The 20,372-nt window shown below is 43.9% G+C and overlaps 1 protein-coding gene across 2 annotated transcripts in view; it reads left to right on the top strand.

Annotated features, from left to right (window-relative positions):
* The window catches only part of RTF1 (RTF1 homolog, Paf1/RNA polymerase II complex component), a 54,452-nt gene extending 35,205 nt beyond the window's left edge, over nt 1–19,247 (top strand). For both annotated transcript variants that reach the window (XM_073348711.2, XM_073348712.2), the window contains 9 exons: nt 6,345–6,432; nt 6,531–6,638; nt 7,327–7,404; nt 8,593–8,714; nt 10,050–10,107; nt 11,918–11,995; nt 13,364–13,459; nt 14,798–14,909; nt 16,411–19,247. In XM_073348711.2, the coding sequence (XP_073204812.1) occupies nt 6,345–6,432; nt 6,531–6,638; nt 7,327–7,404; nt 8,593–8,714; nt 10,050–10,107; nt 11,918–11,995; nt 13,364–13,459; nt 14,798–14,909; nt 16,411–16,517 (847 nt within the window). In that variant the 3' untranslated portion in view covers nt 16,518–19,247. The remainder of the gene's footprint in view (nt 1–6,344; nt 6,433–6,530; nt 6,639–7,326; nt 7,405–8,592; nt 8,715–10,049; nt 10,108–11,917; nt 11,996–13,363; nt 13,460–14,797; nt 14,910–16,410) is intronic.
* The last annotated feature ends 1,125 nt before the right edge of the window (nt 19,248–20,372 follow it).

Here is a 20,372-nt window from a genome sequence, read left to right as displayed (position 1 = left end):
TCATCAGAAATAGAATGCTGACTTGCTGATGGTGAGAACTTTTGATACTGTTTAGAAACTAGAAGGACTCCTTCTTCTCTTAGCGTTAAGGACAGTATAATTTAGTCATCATCTTCGAGTAGTGTCCCTGTGGGTGCTTGTGTCCAGCCCAGCTGATCAGAAAACTTTTGGTAGAAGTGTCCATTCAGCTTGCACATGTGCTGTCCCCCCCTCGTGCTCTGCCATGAGGCTAACCAGTGTGCACAGGTGAACCCCCCCTCAGTTCCTTCTCAACCGCCTCTGGCTAGAGACTGAGTCTGTTCACCGTATTGTTAACAGCTATCTCTCGCTTAGCACTTCAGTAGTTTAGTTAATCCCTTTCTGAGTTGTAGAGCTTTCTTTATTTTCTCTTTCTTTAAAAATAACAAAAAAACAACCTTTGCCCCAGCATGGGAGTGTGCCCACTTCACTGGGCTTTGAGAGGTGCCTCACATGCAAGGAGGCCATCACTGTAGTGGATAAACATTCCCACTGCATCTGTTGCCTTAGGGAAAGCCACATTTCCCAAAACTGTAGTCTTTGCCAACAACTCAAGTCCAGATCTCTGAAGTACTGAGAGCGGAGACTAAAACTCCTCATGGAGGCAGCTCTTCAGCCATCCCTGGACCCATGCCAGGAGTCACCCAGATGGTGCGAATCTTCCCCACAGCCCGTGACATCTAAGGACTATGTGTCAAAGAAAATAGCCACGGACCCCTCATGTAAGGCTTCAAAAAAGAGAACCGTGAGTCCTGAGCTAGCTGGGAAAGATCATCATTTGGTATCGTAGGTACTGAGCTAGTCTAAACACAGTAGCCAGACTCACTAGGGTCTGAAGTGGCAGGTATTGTTGTGCTGAAAGACGTGAAGGGCACCGAAGCAACAGTACTGACAGATAAAGGCAAGGACAGAGACTGCACCACCACTAAGAAGACCCTGCCAATACAAGCTTTGCCACTGGCACGGTCAACAGCAAGCCATCCAGCCTCAGAGCGCTTGGTACAGCCCAGATCACCGATCCCTTCAGTGCCATGGCCACCGACAATGACCATCAGCACCTAGGAGGTCGGCACAACAAGAATTCAGGCACTCTAAAACCTCATGGGGCTCCAGTACCGAGTTCACTTTGGGTGCAGGAGTCTCGTGCTGTGTCACACATCTCCATTCTCCACTGGTGAATCAGATAGTGAGCAGGAAGAGGTAGTCTCCCATTACTCTTCCCCCAGTCCTCATTGTGCCCTCTACCAGCCTGGGCCCCCTCAGTCATACCTTCTGTCTGCTCCTCAACCACCTTGGTATGGCCAACATGGGAACCACTGGCCCTACTGGGATCCCTTGGTGGCATACAGACTCCAAGCCTCTCAAGCATCTAGTGTGGCCTGCTGTGAGGCTTTGAGATGCTTTCCCTCAGCCACAGTATCCAGAGCCTCTGAACCTCCAGAGGAGATTATGGAGGAACAGGAGGGTGGATTTGAGGAGGAAGTCACACCCACAAACTCACATCTTTTCTTCCTATCCAGATGAGGTAGTGATGCCCCTTCTGCTATCCCTAGACTATGATTTCAGGCTCTTTCGAGATCTAGCTAAATGAGTGGCAAACACATAGCAGGTTCCTCTTGAAGAAGTAAAAGACACCCATCACAAACTCCTGGACATCTTGCACTCCTCCTCTTCCTCCAGAATAGCCCTCCCGATCAAAGAGGCCCTTCTGGACCCAGCCCAACTTATGTGGCAAACCCCGGCATGAGTCATGCCTACCTGCAAACAGGCCAATAAGAAATATGTCCCAACTAAGGATATGGAATTTCTTTTGTTCCCACCCTTTCCCCCGCAATTCCATTTTGGATCGAATGAACTCCCAAGGTTGCCAACACCATGTGAAGCCCACCCCCAGTGATAGGGATTGGAAGTGCTTTGACCTATTTGGGAGAAAGGCCTATTCATCTGCCACACTACAATTCAGAATTGCCAACTATCAAGCTCTGACTGCAAAATACGACTACGACAACTACACCAGCTTAATGCATTTATTGATCAGCTCCTGGAGTCACATCGGGAACAGTTTTGAGCCATTGTTAGTGAAGGACAACTGGTGGCAATGCCCGTCTGCCATGTACATTGGCCAAACTGGACAGTCTCTACGCAAAAGAATAAATGGACATAAATCTGACATCAGGAATTATAACATTCAAAACCCAGTAGGAGAATACTTCAGTCTCTCTGGTCACTCAATAACAGACCTCGAAGTGGCAATTCTTAAACAAAAAAACCTCAAAAACTGACTTCAATGTGAAACTGCAGAACTGGAATTAATTTGCAAAGTGGACACCATCAAATTAGGCCTGAATAAAGGCTGGGAGTGGTTGGGTCATTTCAAAACCTAATTTCCCCCTACTGTTACTCACACCTTCTTGTCAACTATTTGAAATGGGCCACTCTCATTACCACTACAAAAGTGATTTTTCCTCCCATGGTATCCTACTGTTAATTTAATTCTCATTAGACTGACCTTCCACTTGGTAAGCCAACTCCCATCTTTTCATGTGCTGTGTATTTATACCTGCTACTGTATTTTCCACTCCATGCATCTGGTGAAAGCTTATGCCCAAATAAATTTGTTAGTCTCTAAGGTGCCACAAGGACTCCTCATTGTTTTTGCTAATACAGACTGACACAGCTACCACTCTGAAACCTGGTGGCCAAGAGAGCGCTACAATCAGCGCTTGATGCAGCTGACACAGCAGCCGGTCCATCTCTACAGTGGTGGTTATGCGGCGAGTGTCCTGGTTGCACCTGTCTGGCTTCCCTAAAGAAGTACAGACTACAGTAGAGGACCTCCCCTTTGTAGGGCACCAAATTGTTTGCCGAGAAGACTGATACATCCCTCCATACACTCAAAGACTCAAGGGTCGCTCTCCGGTCATTAGGGATTTATACACCTGGACAAAAAAGAAAATGTAGTCTGCAACCACAACATAAATCCTGCACACCACATTTTGCAACTCAACGCTATTATGAGCCACAAAAGAAAAAATCCAGATTTTCCATATGTAAACTGTCAGACTCCCAGTCTTCCTCATCACAATCATCCACATCAGATGTCTACTCAGGGATCCCCTTCTTGCACACTTGCTCATCACTAAGCCTCACCACCAGTGCACCCCTCATAGGGTGGGGTGCACATCTCAACAATCTTACGACACAGGGCAAGTGGTCATCCACAGAGACATCTCTTCACATCAACCTCCTCGAACTCAGCATGGTTAAGAATTCCTGCACCCACTTCTTTCCACTAATCAAGGGTACGCACACTCGGGACTTGACACAGCATGCATGTAGTACATAAATCACCAGGGAGGTGCCAGATCACTCTCCCTTTGTGTGGGTTATGGAACTGGTGCGTTTCCCACAGTGTCACCATATCAGCGACCTATCTTCCAGGAGTATAAAACATGAAAGTGGGCTATTTCAGACACAAGTTCCCATGCAACCATGAATGGGGGATAAACTCAGCAGTGCTACACAACATATTCAGATGGTGGGGGACACCAACTATAGACCTGTTCGCAACTTACCTGAACAAAAAATGTCCATGCTGCGGGGCAGAAATAGGACAGTACTCCTTAGGGGATACTCTTCTTCCATGGGACAAGGACCTTCTCTACACCTTCCCCCCATTCCCTCTATTGCTGAAAGTCCTCTTAAAAATAAAAAGAGAGCAAACATCATATGAAGTTCATCCCCTAGGTGACCTCATCTTTTCACATAAACCAACTGATTCATCTCCTGACCTTTTACCCTAAGCCTCACCATGATAACAGGGAGGCTATACTGCACACACTAGACATTAGAAGAGCCCTGGCCTTTTACCTGGACAGGATGAAGGCCTTTAGGAGATCTCCTAAGCTTTTCCTTTCTATTGCACAAAGGTTTAAAGGAGCTGCGATATCATCCTAGAGACTCTCCAAATGGAACTTGAACTGTATCAAACACTGCTATCAGGTTCATAACGTAGTACCTCCATCTGGAATCCACGCACAATCCACGAGATTGGGTTCCTCCTCTGTTACCTTCCTCAGGCATGTCCCTATTTCTGAAATCTGCAGGGCAGCAACCCCTGCGTCTGAGCATACCTTTGCAGAACGCTATGCGATTACCAGGGGCTCTGCTTCTGATGCTGTCTTTGCTTCTGCAGCATTGTCATTCATAGCAGACTCAATGTTGAAGCCCCAGCCTCCCACTGGGGATACTGCATGGGAGTCACCTGCGGTGGAGCACCCATAGGGACACTACTCGAAGAGGAAGTTACTCACATTGTGCAATAACGATGATTCTTTGAGATTTGTGTCCCTGTGGATACTCCAATACAGGTGAACTTGTGTCCTTGTGCTGCTGCTGAACTAACCAGCTGATGAAGTGCTGTGAATTAACCAGCACATGCAGGCGGGTGACCCCTTCCCCCTGAGATCCTTCTCTACTGCAGGGTACTTGACAAGAACTCTGAAGTAGAGGGGAGGAGGGTGGGTAGTAGAGCACCCATAGGGGGACACATCTCGAAGAACCATCATTACTGTACAAGGTGAGTAACTTCCTTTTATCAAATGTCACTGTTCAAAACTAAGGTAGTGGAAGAGAATCCTATTTATTAGTGGGTAGTGCCATATGTTGTCAAGGTTTGGGGGAGAGATGGGTGTTCTTGTGCTTTTGGATGGAACTAGTGCCACCATATAATATGCCTGGATATTGTCAGCTTCATGCTCCTTAGAAACTGGCTACTAAGTAGTAATGCAATGTAAAGGCATGGGCAGTCCCTCCATGCCCCGTTTAGCTATTGTGGCACTGCAAGTATGCCCCACCTTAATTTTCACAGTTCAGGGCACACTTCCCTTCAGTGGTTCAGCAAGGGCGCCGACTCTTGGCTTCCAGCTTCTAGTCATTGCCTTTCTGGGTGGAGACCCATGTCTCTTCCCCTTGTGATCAGGGTATTCGCAGGCTGCACAGTTCCCTGCTTTCCCTGTTTATTTCCCAGCCAAGACAGTCTGCCAAAACAGACCTGTTTTGCTCTCTCTTCAGAGATGGATAAAGAGTATAATTGCTATAGATATGTTACCACACAGTTCTTTCTAAGCAAGACTACTTTATACTTTACAGAGAAAATAATAAAAGAATCTCTATGCACACTAATAAGCTTACCAGGAACCCCAGTCCCAACATGGATTCTGCCAGGATAAGTCCTTTAACCCCCCACTCTAGGGGAGTCCTTGTGTTTAACAGTTTACCACAGCTCCCACTCAGAACAAGCACCCAGTCCTATGGGGCCTTAATAGACCAAATCCTTCCAGCCCTCCCTGAAGGATTGGGATCCTCCAGGGATCAGAGGTCCTGTCCATTGGCTGGATCAGGAAGAAGGCCCTGAGTCTATCTAAACCCAGGTTATTTATCAAAGTATTTTCTTTGTCTGTTAGTCACTGAAGAATCCAGTTTGAACTAGAATGTGTATCTCTCGGTGGGAGGGGAGGAGAGGCATGGCCTGGCTCTTCTAAGGCTGCTGATGGAGGAAGTTCATTTAGCATCCTCCCTCCTGCTTGAGAAAATACATAGTTGCATTTTTAATACAATTTACCCAAAAGTATTAACCCTATTTAAGTGAGGTTTAACTTTATTGAAATAAGTTTTTATCTTAATTCCATTAGGCTTGTTCACAACATTAAAGGATGTTTGCAGTCTGTCTCATTAATTTCACAAGGTAGAGTCACTTAAACAGCTCAGGGCAGGGAGAAACAACACACATTGACCAAATGCCACCTCCCCTCTTAATATGGTTACAGGACAGGAATCATTACAACAAACAGTTCATGAGGGCCCTGCTTCAGAGCTCCCAAACAAGTCCACAAACCCAAATCTGAGAATCAGGTTAAGCTCTTCTCCTGGTCTCTGAGAGAAACCACCACCCACTGCAGCCTATCTGGCGTCTCCTTCCCTCAGCTTTTTGGTCGTGTGTTTAAATAGCCCAGCCCCCAGGCCTCCTTGATTATCCCCAGGCTGTAGGATAGTATGCTTCCCCCCCCCCCCCCCATACAGTCTCTCACATGCAGACTGGAACAGGACTGACCCACTGGAGTGTGTGTGCAGGAATTTTGGGATGGAGGTAGACACCTAGTGAACACAATTAGAGCAGCCTAAATTGTCACTTAACTGGCTAGAGTACATTGAACATTTTGTCTTTCTTTGTAGACCCAAGTCATTGCCCTAAATCCAGCAGATGGGCACGTTGCTGTATTGGTTGGCATAAGTTTTCCAGTAACTTTTTTTTCTTCTTGTTGCAGGCATGGCAGTGACCAGCGTGTGTTTCGTCTGGAGTTTGTCTCAAATCAGGAATTTACTGAAAGTGAGTTCATGAAGTGGAAGGAAGCGGTGAGTTTGCCCTAATTTTTCCTCTTCGTAGCAGCTCTCTGCCAGGGATATTCTGATGAGTGGAGAATGATTTTGACACCTTTTGTTTTTATATCTAGATGTTCTCTGCTGGGATGCAGTTGCCTACACTAGATGAGATAAACAAGAAGGAAGTGTCCATCAAAGAAGCCCTCAATTACAAATTTAATGACCAGGACATTGAGGAGGTAAACAAAATGACTGTACTTTGAGATGGGGCCCTGTAAGTAAGGTCTCCTAAAGTGACACTAGGGCAGTGCTCAAAAGGAGCAAAAACTGACAAGAGCAGAGCTCTGGAGCTTGTGAAGTCAGAAGTGCTTGGTTTCACTGTGGTGAGGGTGAGTGGGAAAGGTACAAGTAATAAAATTAAATGGAATAAATGAAAGAGGTGGAAAGAATAGTTTGGGGCCTAAGTAGGCCTGATTTTTAATGCCCGCTCCTACTTTATTATATCCTCTCTGTGTTCTGTGCCCCATCTCAGGCTTATGCTGCAGCCTTGCAAAGAGTTCCTTCACTTAGTTACACCGTCTCTGAGCAGAGTAAAATAGTACGGAGTCCTAAGTAGTTATTAGCATCACATTAAAGTTGGCTATTATAAATTTCTTCAGCTCTTTTACTAGCTCAGTATTTACTAAGTGTAATTTGGTGTCATTAGTCTTGTTATAGGCCATATATATAGTAAAAGGTTGTAACTTGTTAGTTTGTGTTTTGGTAGAGTAATGAATGCAGAGGTCAGATACAGCTGAAAAAAAAGCTCTGTAGAAGTAAATATTGTCTTACGTTTAATGGTACCGATTGGCCTGTCACTTGTAGCTCCTCCAGGTATTATAAAATGTATATATTGTTATAACTTCTCTGTTCTGATTCTTTTGAAAGATTGTAAAAGAGAAAGAGAGGTTCCGAAAAGCCCCTCCCAACTATGCCATGAAGAAAACTCAGCTACTAAAGGAGAAGGTAAGAGATGATACTCCCCTACTTAGTGCAAAGCTCTTCTGATTGAAGAATCAAAGCTTATTTGGATGCTAGTTATAACCAAAGCACCACGTACTTTGCAGCAACTTGACATAAATTCAACAGCAAATAGAACGCAGAGAACTGCTGGGTTCCAGAACATCTGGAGGCCAGTCAGAATCATTAAATTCCTTCACCACTGGAGGGCACTTGCCACCTGCTGATGAGGCACAATGGCCAGCAGCTGTCTCAGCTGTCCTTTCTTGTCCTCAGGATGAGACGCTCCTAGTTGGTGGCTGTAGAAGCTCACTTTCTTTCCTCGTTGTTGCTACTATATACTCTTTGGAGAATTTGAAAATCGCTTGCCTATACTGTTTTTTTTACAGCCCGCTGTTCAAATTCCTATTGAAAGGAATGGATGGCTGAACCATTTACTGGCCATTATGGTTTCTTTCCATGCAGCCGTCTCATGTGAAGAGACTTGAATATTCAGAGCCTTGAGTGGCTTACTTGGTCATGTGCATAGCACAGGCCTAAAAGTCAAACAGTTTAAAATACCTTTGAAGAATAAAAATTGCCGTAGCTTCTCACACCAAGGAAAAATCTACACTTGGTTTTCTCGTTAAGTTTGATACTAGAAAATACAAACCCAAGAAATCAAGGGATTTAGTATCCTGTTAAGTTTGCTCTTGCACGCTTTGGACTGATTTAACTTTTTCGATAAACCATTATTTACTGAAATTCACTTATGCAGAGTTGTGGGTTGTGTGATGGTGTATTTTCAGTTTTAGAGAGACAGGGTGGGTGAGGTAATATCTTTTATAGGACCCACTTCTGTTGGTGAGAGAGAAGCTTTTGAGTTTTGACTTTCTGAAAGGATGACAAAGGTGGTATTGTATATCTCATTAAATGAGCAGTCTGATTTAAACTTTCATTGAATTAAATAAGCTAAAATTCACAATTGCAATAATAATCAGTCTTTTCCTGTACTGGGCAGGGGAAAGGTGAGTTTTAATCAAACTATAGCAGCCTTCTGTATAGGAACAAAAAATGAGATCCTCTTATTCTAGTGGTAGAAGTAAGAACGGCACTGAAGTAAAACAGGCTAGATGACTCTAGGTCTATCCCTAATATCTGACTGGCCCTGTGGGGGAGGAGAATTATGCCTAACAAATTACTGGTTGTTTGAAGGCTATGGCAGAAGACTTGGGGGACCAGGACAAGGCAAAACAGATTCAAGATCAGCTTAATGAACTGGAAGAAAGAGCAGAGGCCCTGGATCGCCAGCGGACAAAAAACATTTCTGCAATCAGGTAGGTACCTGAAGTTGACATTGTCCCTTTAAAGCACATCAATAACAAGGCAACAGAAGAGAGAAACCAATTACAAAAAACATTTAGTGCTACTTGCAAGTTCTGGCATGTCTTTCCTGTACATATACTTATGTCCTGAATACCTTGATTGCTAATTATGCTACTTATTCACTTGCTGTTTCTCTCCCTCTGATCATATGCACCAGAATCCATTTCCTGTTGTCAAAAATGAAACCTTTCTTCCCAACCATCTCAAATAAAGGGTTGTGTGCCAGAAAGTGATTGCCAGTGAGAGCAGTCATTTAAATAAAATGACTATTAAAAGCATATAGGAAAAAATTAGAAAGGCCAAGGCACAAAATGCGATTAAACTAGCCAGGGACATAAAGGGTTACTTAGCCCTGGTAAGGCCTCAACTGGAGTACTTTGTCCAGTTCTGGGCACCACACTTTGGGAAAGATGTGGACAAATTGGAGAAATATAGAGGAGAGCAACAAAATGATGAACTGTCTAGTAAACATGACCTGTGAGCAAAGATTGGAAACACTAGATTTGTTTAATCTGGAGAAGAGAAGATTGTGGCGGGGGCAGGGCCGGACAAAAGTCTTCAAGCACATAAAAGGTTGTTATAAAGAGGGGGGGGATTGTTCTCCATATCTACAGGACAAGAAGCAATGGACTTAAATTGCAGCAAGTGAGCTTTAGGTTAGACATTAGGGAAAACTTCTTAACTGCAAGGGTAGTTAAGCACTTGAACAAATTATCTAGGGAGGCTGTGGAATCTCCTTTGTAGGTTTTTAAGAACAGGTTAGACAAGTACCTGTCAGGGATGGTCTTCTAGATCAGGGGTTCTCAACCTTTTTCTTTCTGAGGCTCCCCCCAACATGCTATAAAAACTCCATGGCCCACCTGTTTTCTACGTCTAAAAGCCAGGGCCACCGTTAGGGGGTAGCAAGCAGGGCAATTGCCTGGGGCACCACAAAGCTAAGTGCTCAGGCTTCAGATTCAGCCCCTGGTGGTGGGATTCGGGGGCCCTGGCTGCAGTCCCATGTGGCAGGGCTTTGGGTTTCTGTCCTGTGCCGTAGCAAGTCTGATGACAGCCATGCTTGGTGGACCCCCTGAAACCTGCTCGCGGCACCCCAGGGGGTGAGAACCACTGTTCTAGATAATACTTAACCCTGCCTCAGTGAAGAGGACTCTACTAGATGTCTTATTAAGGTCCCTTCCAGTCCTGGGTTTCTATGATTTCCTGCTTTTTGGTAGCATGCATTAAATAACACTGTTGTTGTACTCTGTCTCCTCTCCCCTCCCCTCTGCCCCCCTTCTTTTTTGCAGTTACATCAACCAGAGGAATAGAGAATGGAACATTGTGGAGTCCGAGAAGGCTCTAGTGGTAAGGAATGTTGAAGCAATACTTGGGCTACAAGAAAAAAAGGAATTTTCAGGGGAGTGGCGGGTAGCTAATTATATGGTGATATACATATTATTTTATCCTACAAGATGTTCTTTAAAAACAAAACTCAGAAAGTGGCATTATAAAGAAATTACATGCCCCTCCCATGACCAGCCACATTCTTAGCAGGTTTCCGTGGTGGTTGTAATAGTAGAATATTGGGTGTTGCATGAGTCAGAAATCAGACTTACGAAGGTATAGTAACGGAGGGAAATACTGCTCTGCCCTGCAGTGCTTTTCATTCAAGGGACTTCAAAGTATTTTAACTAACACTAATTAAGCCTCACAACATCCATGAGAAAAATGCAAGTAGCGTCTCCACTTTGTCTTTCAGGAAGTAGAGCAGGGGTCGGTAACCTTTTAGAAGTGGTGTGCTGAGTCTTCATTTATTCACTTTTAATTTAAGGTTTCGCATGCCAATAATACATTTTAACGTTTTTTAGAAGGTCTCTCTCTAAGTCTCTATATTATATAACTAAACTATTGTCGTATGTAAACAAGGTTTTCAAAATGTTTAAGAAGCTTCATTTAAAATTAAATTAAAATGCTGATCTTACACCCCGGCCCGCTCAGCCCACTGCTGGCCTGGGGTTCCGTTCACCTAGGCTGGCAGCGGGCTGAGTGGGGCCTGCGGCTGGGACTCCAGCTGGCAAGGGGCAGGCAGCCAGAACCCCAGACCGGCAGTGGGCTGAGCAGGGCCGATGGCCGGGACCCCAGACTGGCAGTGGGCTGAGCGGCTCAGCCCGCTGCTGGTCTGGGGTTCTGTCCGCCAGCTCCTGCCATCCAGGGATCCGGCTGCCGGCCCTGCTCAGCCCGCTGCTGGTCTGGAGTCCCGGCCTTATCCACATAGAGTAGGTACCTACCTTCTCCCTGGTTCTAGCCATTCTCTTCCTCTCTCTGCACTGACATGAGGGTGGGAGTGTGCTGAGAACAGGCTGGGGGTTGGGGTGCAGGGTCTGGCCAGGAGCTAGAATGAGGGAGGGGGCTCAGGGTTGGAGCAGGAGGTTTGGGTGTGGAGCACTTACCTGGGCAGCTCCCATTTGGTGCAAGGGGTGCAGGTGGGAATGTGGGGGGCGGGGTGTGCAAGAGCTCCTGTTTGGTGCTCAGGGTGGGAGTGGGAATGTGGGAGGTGCAAGAGTCAGGGCATGGTGGGGGCTGGGTATGTGTGGGGGGTGCTGGAGTCAGGGCTGGGGTTGTGGGGAGGGTTCAGGGGTCAGGGCAGAGGGCTGGGTGTGTGTGAGGAGGGTTCAGGGGTCAGAGCTGGGGCTGTGTGAGGGGGGTGCAGGGGTCAGGGCAGAGGGCTGGGGTCGTGGGGATGCTCCCAGCCCCCTGCCCTGAGCGGCTCACCCCTGATTCCCACCCCCTTCCCCAAGGTCCCCGGAGCAGAGAGCATGCTGCGGCTCTGCTTTTACCTCTCCCGCTCCGTGGCAAGGGGGGGCAGAAAAGAGCGGGCCGGGCAGGATTTTTAGTGGCACGCTGCTGTCTGCCCGGGTCGGGCAGGCAGCAGTGTGCCATTAAAAATTGGCTCATGTGCCGTGTTTTGGCACGCGTGCCATAGGTTGCCGACCCCTGGAGTAGCGTGATTGGAGTGTAAAATTTGTGGATATGATCTAATAGAGGTTATTGGTGGTGCTTGTTGTTTTTCTAACCTTGATGCTGCAGATGGCTATGGTGTCTGTGTTGGGGTTGACAAAGGCAAGACAGGTGAACGTAGTGAGGTATGTAAGACTGTTCATTGCTTCTTCTGTAGGCTGAAAGTCACAATATGAAAAACCAGCAAATGGACCCTTTTACTAGGCGGCAGTGCAAGCCCACGATAGTTTCCAATGTAAGTATAACACTGAAGTCAGTCCAAGGCAAGTGGAGGATGGTTGGGAGCAGTGCAGACTGTCCATGTGTGGAATAGAAAGGAAAAGAATAAATATCCTGTTGTGTCACAGTCAGGAAGGACTATTGGGAACAGTTGTCCAGATACAACGGTGATACATACTCAGACCAGGATCAATACACCCACCGCAAGGAAAAGGTGTTATAGCCCATTATTCTTAGCGAAGTGTGTCGGATTAGTGATCTGGACATGGGCATGGAGGAGTGGGGAGATGATGGTGCTTTGGAACTCACTAGTAAATTCTTATAGGACAGCTTTGGGTCAACAACCTGCTCTGTGCTGGTATAGCTGCAAGGTCTCCCTGTGTAACGTAATATATGTTTTAATGCTTAAAATATTTAGTTGAGTGCATAGTTTCCTAAACCATCCCGGGGGGAAGAGGGGGACTGTGGACTGGAAAGCAGTGACCCTGAAATGGATTTAGGGGTCCTAGTGAACAAGCAGCTCAACATGCCTTCGTGGTGCAATGCTGTGGCAAAACTGGGCTATGTGATCCTTGTATAAATGGGAGTAGGTGCAGGGAGGGGTGTTTTACCTCTGTATAGCACAATGGAATATTGCATACAGTTCGGGAGTCCACAGTATAAAAAGGATGTTGAAAAGTTGGCGAGGGTGCAGAGAAGAGTCATGAACATTACTGGAGGACTGGAGAAGATACCTTACAGTAAGAGACTTAAACGTATCAAAAAAGATTGAGGTGACTTGATTACAGTGTACAAGTACCTTCTATGGGGAGAAAATACCCCATGCTAAAGGGCTCTTTAATGTAGAGGAGAAAGGCATAACAAGATCCAATAGCTGGAAGCCGAAGCCAGAAAAATTCAAATCGGAAATTAGGCACAATTTTTTTTGGCAGTAAGGGTCATTAACAGTTTCCTAAAACATCCTGGGGGGATGAGGGGGACTGTGGACTGGAAAGCAGTGACCCTGAAATGGATTTAGGGGTCCTAGTGAACAAGCAGCTCAACATGACTTTGTGGTGCAATGCTGTGGCAAAACTGGGCTATGTGATCCTTGTATAAATGGGAGTAGAACAATCATCAAGGGAAGTGGTGGATTCTCCCTCTCCTGATGTCTTCAAATCAAGCCTGGATGCTTTCCTGGAAGCTGTGCTTTCACCAAACTCAAGTTATTGGGCTCAATACAGGGGTAATTGTGTGATATATAGGAAGTCTGACTAAATGATCTTATGGTCCATTCGGGCCTTAAGCTCTCTGAATCTGAGCATTATGAGCTTTAATGTCAGGACAGATCTCGCATGGGTATCACTAAGGATATGCAGTTGCTCACTGTCTCTCTTGCTCATAGTCCAGGGATCCTGCTGTCCAAGCTGCCATCCTCGCCCAACTAAATGCAAAATATGGATCTGGTGCTTTACCGGATGCACCAAAGGACATAGGCAAGGCAAGTACTGCATCCCTCCTCTGCTGTGTTCCTCCACCTTTTTTTTTTTTTAGAATCCTGCAGTTTAATTTTAAGGTACTATTATTCTTTATTTGTATTATCGTAGTGCCTTGGAGTCATGGGTATAGAGAAGTGTTGTATTAATTGAGATGGAACGTATGGGCCCAAAGAATTGAAGGTTTTAATATGACGCTATTATTGTCCAGTATTAAACAGTGTTACACAAGTTTGGGGTACAGAGACCATGGCGCAAACACCATTAAATGTCTTTAACCTTTTATTAAAAATACAGAACGGGGGGGAAAAAAGAGAGCATTTGAAATGTAAACTATTAAGGTTTTCATGTTAACAACCTTCCTTTTTGCTGGAGAGCATTTTCAAAAAGAAACCTTTCCACCCCCTCTAATTGGCAGGGTGTTACATGGCATTAAAGTGGTAATAACTGTCCTTTTGGAGGAAAGAAAAGAAGTTAGTTGAGCTGCTTTTATTTACCTTTTGGTTACAGCAGTGTTGCGAAATACACAGTCTTAGCCAGCTAAGCCAGGCTTTTATTAGACAGAAGGAAAAAGGAGAGGGATAGAAAAGAGAAGAAAATGAAGTGGGGGAGGGAAAGGACACACAAGGGGACAGGGAAGACAATCTTGTACCCCAGGTGGTGGTCAGGAGTCAGGTGGAGATGGCAATGTCATTTGGGTCCCTTTTGCTGCTGCCCCCCACCCCCAGTCTGGGAACATATTTTCAGGATTAGGATAATGAAGGCCTAATGGTTTCATGGTAGATCTCAAGGTCTGAGAGATGGTGAAAATGGCAGCCCTGATGGTGAAGCTTGCTCTTTCCTGTTCTCCAGTCTTTTAGCCAGCGTCCATATTCGTCCTTCAATTGTTTTTTTCCCCCCCAAAGTCTTTTAAAGACCCCCAAAAGGGAGTGGTGGGGCAATACCCCATCCCCTCATTATTTTGTTCACCCATTAGGCCTAATTTTCTACATACCCATTTTGGTTAATTGATTTCCAGTTCCATACTTCTCTTGTTTACCAGGCGTGATCTTAACATTGGCCTTGAGTTATATCAGCAGGCCTTTTTGGTTGGACTAATTCAGTCTCTGTCTCCGTTTTGGACCTCTTTTTATCTGTTTGTTATAGGTTATTGTGACATTTTGTGAATTTTCACTCACTTTTGACAGTTAAGCTCATAATTAGGATAAATGTGTAGCCTCTGTTACAACAGAAGGTCCAGATTGAACATGTTGGTGGCTAATAAAACGTTCTCATCTCTTTCTGTGACTCTACTTTGTCAGATTTGTGCTGCTGCTACTGCTGAAACTTTGTTTAAATTTCAGGGTCAGGGGAAGGACAAAGATGTGAACTCAAAATCAGCTAGTGACCTCTCAGAGGACCTGTTCAAAGTGCATGACTTTGATGTGAAGATTGATCTCCAGGTTCCCAGCTCAGGTGGGTGTCTCTTATGTATGTGTAGGGAGGTGATTTTCCAGCTTTTGCTAGATTACAGAAATATGTGGACCAGGGCTGCCAGTTTTAGTTGGGAGTCAACTGCTGTCTGGATCAGCAGCAGACTTGGGAATGGGACTTGCGGGCTTTGTACTGTAGTTCTGGCAAATACCTTTAAGAGAAGGTGCTGTACCACAGGAACATCTGTGACTTTGCTTTGAGATTCATGTTACTAGTAAAACTCTTGGGGCACCAAGACAGTAGCCTAATGAGGTAAGGAGATAAGATGTTAATTGTAGCAGTGAATTTGTAGCTACCTCTCTACATAGTCTTTTTGATGGTGGCGTTTGTTTATGCACTGCCAGCAATCGGCTTGAGACTCCTAGGAAGACAAGACCCCTGTCCCAAAGAGCTTGCAGTCTAAACAGACAACTTTATAAATGTAGGGAGTGGGTGGGGGTGTAACATAGTGTGAATAATGAAGATTAACTTGCATCAAGTTGCTGGGAGGACTAGAGCTAGCAAGGGTTCAGAAGAGGACCATGGGGCTGATCCAATATGGAAGTTCCTATGTTGTAGTTTCAGGAGGGAAATGAAAGAGAACGTCAAGTCATAGCAGAACAGGCCAAGAAGGGCCTTGTAGGCATAAGGGTCAGAGTGGAAGAAGTCAGAAAGACAAGAGTTGAAGGACACACAAGGGGGTAGTGGGAGTGAAGGGCTTGGGAGGAATGAAGTGAGCAAGGGAGGTAAATCCAAAGTAGAGCCAAAAGGTAGACAGTGCAGTGTATACCACGGCAGGGAGCTTAAATCTAATGTAAGATTGGATGACAAGTTGGGATTTTGCAAAATGTAGCTTTTACTGCTGAGGGAGAACCAGTATAGGGATCTGAGTGTGACTGTATGTGTTCAGAGCAGATAGATTCTTTGTGAAGTTGCATTTTGACATTAGTGTGTTGGATGAATTGAAGGAGAATGAGGTGGGCGTCAGCGAGGTCAGAAGGAGGGAGGTTGTACTAGTCAATGTGAAAAAACCCAGCTTGGACAAAGCTTTTTATTATGGAAGTAAAGAAATGTTGCACAGAAAACTTGACTGGTTTTACTCCCTTGTGAGGTCTGTCCTGGGTCTCTGCTATGCTCATGTAACAAATGTCCTTCATTGTCAGAACACTGCAATGCAGCATGCAAGACAGCAACATTAGTAACTTCAGAGTAGTTTCTTCTGGAGATGGAAGCATTGGTGGCAGAGAGCAGGTTTAAGAGGTGCAAAGTCAAAATTGAACATGCTTGTCATATAATTGGAAATGCCTTTAGTTCAATGTACTATTACTTTAACTAATGTTTAGCAGAGAAGCTAACCATACTTCCAAGGTGAAATTGTCACAAAGAAACTTGGTTTATTTTGTGGCAGGAAGGCTGAAATCTCTTCTCTCCTATCATTACCACCAAGCAAAAGAACTTCCACTTTCATGTATTCTAGCACTGACTTTCTGTTGTTTCCTCACAGAATCTAAGACGCTGGCCATCACCTCCAAAGCTCCACCAGCAAAAGATGGTGCCCCTCGGCGATCACTGAACCTGGAAGACTACAAGAAAAGGCGGGGGCTTATTTGAGCATACCCACTCCGCTGCTTCTGATCCCGCATGCTCCATGATGATGTCCCAACTTCTCTTCTTCCTTCCTTTTCCGTTCCCCTTCTGGGTTGGAGCAGCAATGGAGCTGGGAAGAGACTCTTTAAAACTGCCAGTCATCTGTAACATAAACCATTTGACTATTTACTGTATAGACCTCCCTTCTTGCCCTTTCACAAATGTGGATCTGTGCTATTTGGGGTTCTCCCACTTTTTAGTTTGATTTTATTTTTATTTTTTTGTTTTTATTGTTGATGCAGCTCGTTGTGTTCAGTATTAGCCTCAAGTTGGGATTTCTGTAGGAATCTCTTTGGTGGTGGCAGCATCGGCACTTGGTGATCTCTCCGTACATACCACCACAGGCATGGCGAGTAAACATTGGCACAAGACCTTTGTGGCTTGAAGGTCATCTGCACTTTCTTCCTCCTCTTCTTCCTCCTCCTAGCTCTGGAGAAGGGAAACTTCAAAAACTGGCTTAGGTTCAAAGTGTAAATTTTTTTGTGGGGGGGAGGGTGTTACGTGACTTTTTTTCAGGTGTTTTTTTATCATTTTTTATGCTGCAGTACTATTTGTATCAGTCTGTCACATTTCTTTACGGCTGTTTTTGAATTTCTACCAGCTGTATTTGAGCATCTGAAATTGAAAGAAAGAAACTCATTAAATGTGATTCTTACTAAACAGGCCTGGCTGATATAGCTGTGTACCTTCACATTCCCCTTTTTACTCACACATACTTGTTGAGAGTCCCACAAAGTGCTCTTGTGTGAGACTCGTCCTCTGTAGATCTGTAGAGCATCTTGAGTCTCCTGCTGTAACTGAATGAAGTAGCTCCTTCTGGGATGCCCCTGGGCGCTCATGAGGTAGGCTCCTATATTTCTTCTACAAATCCAACTAATCGTTCAACGTCCCATCTTTCTCACATCACCTTGTCTTTACTGGGCTCCAATCTGTTTGTGGTTTTGGTTTTTTGCTTTGTGAGTAATTCTAAACTAGGCTTTAAAAAAAAAAAATTAGTTCATATTATGTGGAAGGGGAAGGACAAGGTAGAAACTGTACTGAAAATGTCTGAGGGCAGTTGCTGATACATATTTTCTATATATAAGTGGTACAGGTGCAGTAAAACACTAGCACAAGGATTGTATGGCTTTATGGAATGTTTGACTAGAAACAAGATGACTGCTTGATAATCACTCAGGTGTAAAAATCCAAGTGTAAATATAAGTGGCATTTAACAAAGAGCTTTTCAAAACAAATACAGCTGAATATACTGAACTAAGAACTAAATTAAAAAAGCATTAGAGGTCTGACAATTCAGAGACCCTGCTTGAGTTAAGCACCAAAGCATGAGCTTAAGTGCTGAACAAGTAAGGATGCTCTTCTAAATTGAGTCTTGAAGGAACGGAAGATCCTGACACCTCCTCCTGGAGTGTTGTAGCATTATTTTTCTAAGAGCTGCATATAGTGGTTATATCTAAACCTGAGTCTGACTCTTGGTGACTTACTTGTTGGATCCTTAATGAAACTTTAATCTAGCTCTTATTTTAATTTCCTTTTGTTAATTTTTTAACAGTAGTTTTAAAGAAATGTCATGTAATTGTGTGAAAATTGATAATGAACTGTGTATAAAAAAAATTCCACCTCTGAAGCAGCTCTTATTTGCTGTGTAAACAAATTGTGGACTTTTTAATAGCTTATTTACTAGATAGTCCATAGCTTTGGAACTCCTTTATGGACTATTGTGTAAATATGTAATCATAGACTTTTTCCTGATTGTCTGTCTGTAGCAACTTCTCTGGAGCTGTTGTGGGCTCTCATTTACATATGTCCTTTTGACATTTTTTTTAAAAAGTGGATTTATGGAATCTGCCATTATAGCTTTGTAGGAGACATCATGATCCACTGGATAGATATGCATTTGGTATCATTTTGGTTTTGCAGCAACTACAATGATGTTACAGATATGTAATAAAAAAACTTTATTTGCAGTAGACAGTTTCCCAACTATCAAAATTTCTGAAGATTTACAAAAGAATAACTGCAAAATTGTGCAAGGCAAAACTTGAATTGCCTACAAAAATTACTAAAAACTATTGTGGGGTACAATGACTACAGAGAAACTTTTTACTCCTCAGTTCTTTTTACATGCTTTCACTTGATGTGCCATTTCATCCCAGAGTAAACGTCTACAACTGAGTTACAAACTAAGATACAGACTTTATAATAAAAACAGTGATGAGACCCTGATATTGTTGTAAATAGTACATCTGCTTTGTTTTCCCACATGAATTAATGGAGTTTATCAAATTAAAAAGATGGGTGCACACAGTGAATTTCGTGTGCAGAACTTGTAAAGTGGTTATGTCCTGAGCATCCCCAGTTATCAGCTACCACTTGCAACCTTCTGGAAGTCTGAATGGTTTCTGCGGAAATACTGTCGAACAGAGGCAATAGCCAAGGAGTTACTGTATGCAAACCACACTCTGTGTTGAGAATAATGCATCAAAGGACTCCATTTCTTGAATAGTTACAGAACTAATTGTGTATGAAGATGTAATCTTATTTTTGCTTTTTTAAGTGCATGTAAAGGTGAGTGACACCTCCCGTTCACTGGGAAGGGATGGGTTTATTTGTTTTTGTTTTATTGGTGTCCTAGCTGAGTTCATTACAAATGTACAGACTTCTATAAATAAACTTGGTTGGTTGGTTTAATAAGGTTGATCATGTTTAATCCCTTGATATGGGGCACTCTGGTCTCCACATGCTTGGAACCTGTGTTTTTTCCATGTTCCTATGCATTTTTGTCCATAACATGACTTGAAATGATTTAAAAGCCCAACATTATAACATACTTATTGAAAAGTGCTGCTGCTGTTAATGGTAAAATGGACAATTGTTTTCTGAGCAGCTCTCTACTTCTGGGTACAAGAAAATCAAGTGTGGGCTCCTTGATGCTATTAAGTGTTGAGTGAAGTAGAGCCACTGGGAAGGATAGTTCACTATGATTTATGCCTTTCTATTGTCCTTCACTGCAGACCCAAACTTACTTCTGTTCATTCCACAGAAACCTGAGCTACTCTTCTCCTATCTCATTATTTGTCAGAAATGCTGAACCATGAAACTGAGGTCAGAGAAGCTATTTAAAGAAATGGATGCCACATCACTTAAACGTCCTTCAGTTTTATCTGGCTTGTCTCCTTCTGGCTTGCCCTCCGTACACACAGGTCCTTGTCTGAAGAGAGTTGTCATGAGACTAGGGGGCTTATATGGTGGATACACTATTGTTTTGATAGCATGTTTGTTTCCTTGACATTTTCTAAATTGGTCTAGAGACTTCTCATCAAGGAATCTTTTTAGAAGAAAACAAATCTGCAGAAACTGACCCTATCTCACTAAATCCGTTGGGAAAATTGTGTGTCTGGATCATCTGCTAAGTGTGCTATTTATAATAGTTTGTCTTGTCACTTTTAGGTAGGTATATACCTATTGGTCACTGTTGAACACTTTAAAATACATCTGTGCTTTTGTCTTCCTGCTGAATTCAAAGTAAATGCACTTTTAAAATGCTAAGTGGAATCTTGCAGCATCACAAGACTTCTGGCAGTTTTCATCAAGGCAATATTTGGGGGTGTGGGGCGTTGATAACTTTTTTTTGGCGTAAGTAGGTAAAATTTGAGTCAAAGCGGGGGGTGCTGGTTCCCTGAAGAAAACTGGCAGTAAGAGAAGACAAACTTAAGTGTTCAATGAATAGCACATGTAAAGTGGAAATGATAAGAGGGTTACAGTGTACAACAATGGATCACTGATCATACATGTCAAGAAATAGACCATAGGCTTCCA

This window comes from Lepidochelys kempii, chromosome 6 (assembly GCF_965140285.1).
Source record: "Lepidochelys kempii isolate rLepKem1 chromosome 6, rLepKem1.hap1, whole genome shotgun sequence".
Classification (NCBI taxonomy): Eukaryota; Metazoa; Chordata; order Testudines; family Cheloniidae; genus Lepidochelys; species Lepidochelys kempii.
Note: the sequence above shows the minus strand (reverse complement) of the source record. Positions and strands in the feature narration are given on the sequence as shown.